This window comes from Bidens hawaiensis, unplaced genomic scaffold (genome assembly GCF_021521415.1).
Source record: "Bidens hawaiensis isolate Kalapana, Puna unplaced genomic scaffold, B.hawaiensis_p1.1 tig00002123_1, whole genome shotgun sequence".
Classification (NCBI taxonomy): Eukaryota; Viridiplantae; Streptophyta; class Magnoliopsida; order Asterales; family Asteraceae; genus Bidens; species Bidens hawaiensis.
In genome coordinates this window covers 2,847,833-2,854,671 of record NW_027491112.1, presented here as the reverse complement: position 1 = coordinate 2,854,671, position 6,839 = coordinate 2,847,833, and the positions used below count along the sequence as shown (strand labels likewise).

At 36.3% G+C, this 6,839-nt stretch overlaps 1 protein-coding gene across 1 annotated transcript; it reads left to right on the top strand.

Annotated features, from left to right (window-relative positions):
• Positions 1-902: 902 nt before the first annotated feature.
• On the top strand, positions 903-5,241 carry LOC143607351 (ACT domain-containing protein ACR10-like). Its single transcript, XM_077082831.1, has 6 exons — positions 903-1,097; positions 2,773-2,991; positions 3,066-3,171; positions 3,839-4,178; positions 4,254-4,538; positions 4,934-5,241. Exons 1-6 carry the CDS (start codon positions 944-946, stop codon positions 5,069-5,071), a joined length of 1,242 nt encoding a protein of 413 aa, XP_076938946.1. The 5' UTR covers positions 903-943; the 3' UTR covers positions 5,072-5,241.
• The last annotated feature ends 1,598 nt before the right edge of the window (positions 5,242-6,839 follow it).

The following is a 6,839-nucleotide window of genomic DNA, read 5'->3' as shown; positions in this document are numbered from 1 at the left end:
CTCGCTTAAGGGCTATATGAGTTTGGTGAGAACCATACCTACAGAATTCGGGTCAAATACATGAGAAGCCTTCATTTACAACTAAATCAATCTGGTATCTTGAGATGAAGTAGGGAGGTTTCGTTTATATATAATTAAGAATAACTTTTATCCCTTGTATTACAGGGTTGTTTTATATTATTCGTTTCTAACATTTATATATATTTTTTTGAATTTTAATTTTATTTATTGTAAGAAAGTTAATAATATACTTAGAATTTAATAATGAATAAGTTTCACAAATAAATGAGATCAATGAACCGCTTAATTTTTTTATAAAGTTTTTTAAATATGAATAATATCTTTTTAAAAGAATCAGATGTTAATTTTTAATATATCCATATTTTATAGGATTTTCATATCAAATATTTGGTGAGATTAATTTTTGATTTAATTAGAGATCTTATAACTCGTTTAATGGCTATCTGAGTTTGGTGAGACCCATACCCATGAATTCGGGTCAAATACATGAGAAGTCTTCATTTAAAAATCAAGCAAATTTGGTGATTAAAAAAAAGAGCGATCACATAATGACAAGCAAGATTTGTATGATTTTGTTTATATATATTATAGATATATTGTTTATAACGTCACCCGGAAGTATATAAGTCCCGGATATGAAAACATTGTATAAAGGTAATACTCCGTAATAAAGTCTCGTAAGGAAGGTGGTTAGGTAGGCAGGTGTTGACTCGGAGTCAAAAGCCCCCGACAACGAATATTCAACCCTCTTCTTTCTGGCGCCGATACATACAAACATATCTAACTATACATACATTTAACCCCAACTCTCTCTCACCAACATTAGTTGAGTTATCACAATCACAATCACAACAAAACACATACATATACATACATAATAATCCACACCAGTTTCTCAGAATAACCAAACCAAACCAAACCCATGGGTATTCTACACGAAGACGTGGTTATTATCAAACCACCCGATAAACAAGACCAAGCTACCGTCATTACTATCAACTGTCCCGACAAAACCGGACTTGGCTGTGATCTCTGCCGCATCATCCTCTTCTTCGGCTTAAGCATCGTTCGCGGCGGTATTATTATTATTATTATATTAATTTCAGAATTAATTACTGTTCATACATTTGTGTCATTTAATATACTGCTGCTGATCTTGAAAATTAGTTGATGAGTGATTAATAACTAGCAATTATTGTTACTAGATCTTGTTTTTGACCTGGAATATTCTGTTTTTTTTATATATTTATTTTCTTCAGCATATTCTTGTTTTTAACGTCCTCTAAATGAGCTACCAGCTAATTCACAGCATCAGAATACACTCGTCTTTCGATCCGGAAAAACCTCTCAAATAAGGCCAACCCCTGTCAGTATATTCTTGTTGATTATTGTTATTAATATATAGAAGCGATTTTAGATGAAAAAAAGATTGGATTTTTAGGGTTTTTTTGAAAAAAAAAAATATAACGATGTTTCTTATTTATGTTTTTTTTTATTATGTATTTTTTTAATTTTTTTTATTTTAGTTCTAGTTATTTTTTTTTAATTTAATGTGATGTTTTGAATTTGAAAGTAAAGTAAGTTTGTTATTTTATTATTATTATTATTATTATTATTATTATTATTATTATTATTATTATTTTAATTACTAATTTTTGAAGTTTATAGTTTGAGTTTGGTGTTACTGATCTTGAAGAATAGGGTTGATGAAGTTTATTTTTTGTTAATGATAAGTTGATGAGTGACTAATTACTACCAATTATTGTTACTAGATCTTGTTTTTGACCTGGATATTTAGAATAATCTGTTTCTAAGTGAGAGGTAGGGGGATCAAACCTCACTACCACCAACTTATATGAGAGATATGAGGGATGACCCTGGCTTGCCAGGGTTCGAGTCCTGATCTCACCCGGTTTTACCGGCTCCTCGCTGTCGTGCCGTTTGGCGGGCGTGGGGGTCGGGTTTTATCCGGTGAATCCCTCAACAGGTGGATCGCTAGGGGCTCCGTCCGTCCGGACTAGTGGCCGGCTCGGGCTACCTTTAGCCAATGGGGGCCGCGTACGGGGTACCCGGCGTTACTTAGTTGGCCGTTCAAAAAAAAAAATTTTTTTTATATATATTCTGTAGCATATTATTGTTAATTATTGTTAAAATACATTATTGTTTCTTGAATTTTTTTGATTCCAAGAATCTCATCCACAGATTCTTTCATGCTGATGTGTGATGACTGATGATCATTTGATTATAGACTAAAAGTTCTTAAATAGTTGAATCATATTTAAATGTTTCATTTTACCATTAATAATTGGGATTTTTTTTATGTAATTTATCAAAGTAATATATATATATACAAATTTGTTTTATATATAATTATTCAAATACTTCCAAGGTTTTGAACAATGTTAACTGGTACCAGTTTTAGGGCCCGATTAACCGACACCTAATCGTGATTTTTGCAACACTGATGATAGGTTGATAACCAGCAATTATTGTTCCTAGATCCTGTTTTAGTCCTAAATTAATACATTTTGATTCCATTTTTTATATTTTCTGTAGCATATTTCTGTTAGTTATTATTAAAATATAGAATTATTCTTTGAATCTCATCCATTGATACTTTCATGTCGATGAGTGATGATCACAATACATATGGTTAAAACTTAAAAAGTCAAAACATAAGTTCTTGAATAGTTGAATCATATGTAATGTACAGTTCTTAGCATTAATGATTCGTTAAATGTGTGCTTACAGATATATCAACGGATGGAAAATGGTGTTATTTGGTGTTTTGGGTGGTTGGAAAACCGAGCACGCAATGGAGTTTGTTGAAGAAGAGGTTATTAGAGGCTTGTCCTTCTTGTTCTTCTGCAAACACACTCATATATTTACCAACTGAATTGCAGCCACCGAAGCCTCCAGAGGTGTTTCTTCTTAAGTTTTGTGGACACGATCACCAAGGCCTGTTACATGGTATGTGATATTTACATGATTCTATAGTTATAGTTTTGTGTTTGTTTCTGTGACTTATGATTCATGTTTGACAGATGTGATACATGTTCTTTGTGAGCTCGAGTTGATTATTCAACGAGTGAAAGTATCGACCACCCCTGATGGGATGGTGATGGACCTGTTTTTCATCACCGATGCCAGGTTTAATAGTTTTTAGTATTTTTTTTCCCTTTATTAAGAAAATAATATTAGTTCAGTAATAGCCTAATTTCTTTAAAACTAATTTTTTTCTTGTTTATACCGGCTTTTCAAAGTAAACAGGTCAAAATTGTTGGTTTTACTGAATGGTAAAATTTCACAAATCGTAATAAAATTATAAATGTCTGCATCTCACCGGACGTGCTTTCTTTTTATAAAATGAAAAAGAAATGCGTTTTTTATTTGCATGTGGGAAAATATATTTCTCATTGTCAGGTTTGCGCTCTGGAAGATTTAAAGACTGGTTTTTAAAGAAACGAGGCAAACTTTGACTTTAAAGATCAAAATTCTATTTTTCGATTTCAGATACCAACAAGATTCTACAATTTTACATTGTCTATGAGAGAAGTTAAATACTGTATAAAACATTTAAAAAAATATCTTTTTTGTCTGATGAAAGTTAAAATGTTTTAATTGATGTGGTGTATAGTTTAAGAAAGTCAACTTTTTTAATTGGTCAACCATGTGAGTACTCTTTAGTCAATGCTAAATAAGTGGATCTTTTCAATCCGGTTAACGTGTTACAACATAAAGTATTTCAATTTTCACGACACACGAGAGGTCTAAAGTAAAATGACTAAAATACCCTTGCTAATGCTTCTGTTATCAGGGAACTTTTACATACGAAAGCGAGGAAGGATGATACATATCATCATTTAAAAACCGTTGTTGGGGACTCGATGGTGAGTTGTGATATAGAAAAGGTGTCCCCCGATATCACTGCGTGTTCTCTGGGCCCACCATTTATTATCCCTCCTGAAATCACAGAACATACATTCAACTTGGAGATGCTTAACCCGGGTCAAAACGGGTCGGGTCAATCCAACCATGTTTCTGTGATGTTTGATAACTCACTCAGTCCGGTTCACACACTCGTCCAAATCGTTTGCCGTGATCATAAAGGTTTATTATATGATATAATGAGAACTCTGAAGGATTACAACATCCAGGTATAATTAATATTAATCTAGATATGCCCAAGGGCGTTGTAGTAAATAACTAAATTTGTAATCTTTGTGTAACAGATTTCGTATGGGCGGTTTACATTAAAGGGAAAAATGGATTGTGAAATCGACTTGTTTATAGTACAAGCAGATGGGAAGAAAATAGTTGACCGGAGCAAACAAAATGCATTAATATCACGAATCCGAATGGAACTATATCGGCCTCTTAGAGTAGCTTTGGTGAACCGCGGTCCCGATACCGAGTTACTTGTTGCTAACCCGGTTGAGTTATGTGGAAAGGGTCGGCCCCTTGTGTTTTACGATATTACCCTTGCACTCAAGATGCTCAATACCGACATTTTCTCGGTATTTCTTTTTTGCCCTTTGTTAATATTAGGTGTAGGTGTTTATGTGGTTTTTTGTAGGGTGTACATGGGTTGGTTTTGGGCTCAAACTTTTTGTATTTTTGAAAACCGTTTGGTTTGGCTTGGGTCCGGTTCGGATTCGATTTTTGAGTTTTACCGTTTGGGTTGTAAATTTTTGGGCTGAAAAAGAACTGGCCCAAAATGACGAATTGGTACTTAAATCATTTCGTTAATTCATGATGAGTTGATTATTATACGTTTGGGCTAAATATACGCGTTACACTATTTTTTAATTCTCGTAAATTACTTAAAATTCAAAGTTTAAAAATGAACCTTTTCAGCTAGGGATCAGTTATTTTCGGTGTTTTGAGTAACTTTTTGGTATGATATTTGCAGGCGGAAATTAGTAGGCATATGATCGGGGGTCGGGAATGGGAAGTTTATCGAGTTTTGCTTGACGAAGAGGACGGATCCTCCGTGCCACGGAGCAGGATTGAGGAAGCAGTTTGGAGAAATTTGATGGGTTGGGAATGATATGGCGTTTTAGGCATGCGTGCATTGTGAAAAGCTCGGGTTTTTAGCAAGATACTAGGTTTCTTTTTTCAGGCAAAGCTGATGAAAACTCTACTGGTCTGGCGATCGAATAGGAGGGCAAAAGCGTCATTTCGCTGTTCGTTGGTACAGTTTAGGATGTAGTTGCAAAGGAGGAGATGATACAAGTGCTCCTACAAGATTTGTGTATATATGTTTAATAATTGTTGTGTTACAAAGGAGAGGATGAAATAGGAAGCTGTGGTTCAAGATTCTCATGGTATTGTTGCTATTGCATAAGGTACAATCTGATAATAAAGATGTAGTTTTTAGGTAGTAATATGTTTTTATCTGCTTTGTACATATTTGTTTTGTATATATGTGTGTGTTTACATATTGTCGAAGCACGAAATGAATCTGACCTGATCCATGACGATGTTTCCACGGATTTTCGAGATGAACGAACCACGTCTTGATCTTCTTCTCCAGCTGCGTCTGAGACCTGCAATGGTTTTTGGGGGTGTGGAGGTGACTGCTAAGATATCCTGAGGATTTCTTGTTTACAGACACAAAAAAGTGGTGGTGGCTCTTATTGAGCATGACCCCTTGATAAGGAGGTGAAGACCTCCTTATATAGAGAGTCTCATGGCCACCATCATGGTACCCTAATGGGCCTAGCCCAGTTAGGGTTACCTCCACAAAACCCCCTCAGCCCAATAACATTGTATTAGTCCATATAATAAAATAAGCCAAACATAATAAATTTAGGGTCCTAAAACCGGGTTTAGTACCATACCCCTACAAGCCCCCCCAAGTCCAGTGTTGCTCCTGGACGCGCAAGCGTCTAGGTGGAGCGCTGGACTTTATGAGGTGTGTTAGGCTATGAGGCGGTTTTTTCCCTGTTCTTTAGCTTTGTCTTTATTGTCTTTGAGTTTTGGGAGGTTTTCTTCATGATGGTGACGAGCTGTAAAAATAATGAAGCTTGCGCGTGAGGCGGCTTACGAGCTATAATAATAGAGCCTGCGCGAGTTGCGGCTTACGAGCTATAATAATAATGAAGCTTGCGCGTGAGGCGACTTACGAGCTATGAGAATAATAATGAAGCTTGCGCGAGTTGCGGCTTACGAGCTATAATAATAATAAAGCCTGCGCGTGAGGCGACTCACTGGCTGTAAGAATAATGGAGCTTGCGCGAGTTGCGGCTTATGAGCTATAATAATAATAAAGCCTGCGCGCGAGAGGCGTCTTATGAGCTTTGAGAATAATAAAAGCCTGCGCGCGAGAAAACTTATGAGCTATAATAATAAAGCCTGCGCGTGAGGCGTCTTACGAGCTGAGAATAATAAAGCCTCGCGGGAGGCGTCTTATGAGCTTTGAGAATATAAAAGCCTGCGCGTGAGGCGTCTTACGAGCTAAGAATAATAAAGCCTGCGCGCGAGAGGCGTCTTATGAGCTTTGAGAATATAAAAGCCTGCGCGTGAGGCGTCTTACGAGCTAAGAATAACAAAGCCTGCGCGCGAGAGGCGTCTTACGAGCTAAGAATAATAAAGCCTGCGCGCGAGGGGCGTCTTATGAGCTTTGAGAATAATAACAGCTTGCGCGCGAGGCGTCTTATGAGCTGTATGAATAATAAAAGCCTGCGCGTGAGGCGTCTTATGAGCTTTGAGAATATAAAAGCCTGCGCGTGAGGCGTCTTACAAGCTAAGAATAATAAAGCCTGCGCGCGAGAGGCGTCTTATGAGCTTTGAGAATAATAACAGCTTGCGCGCGA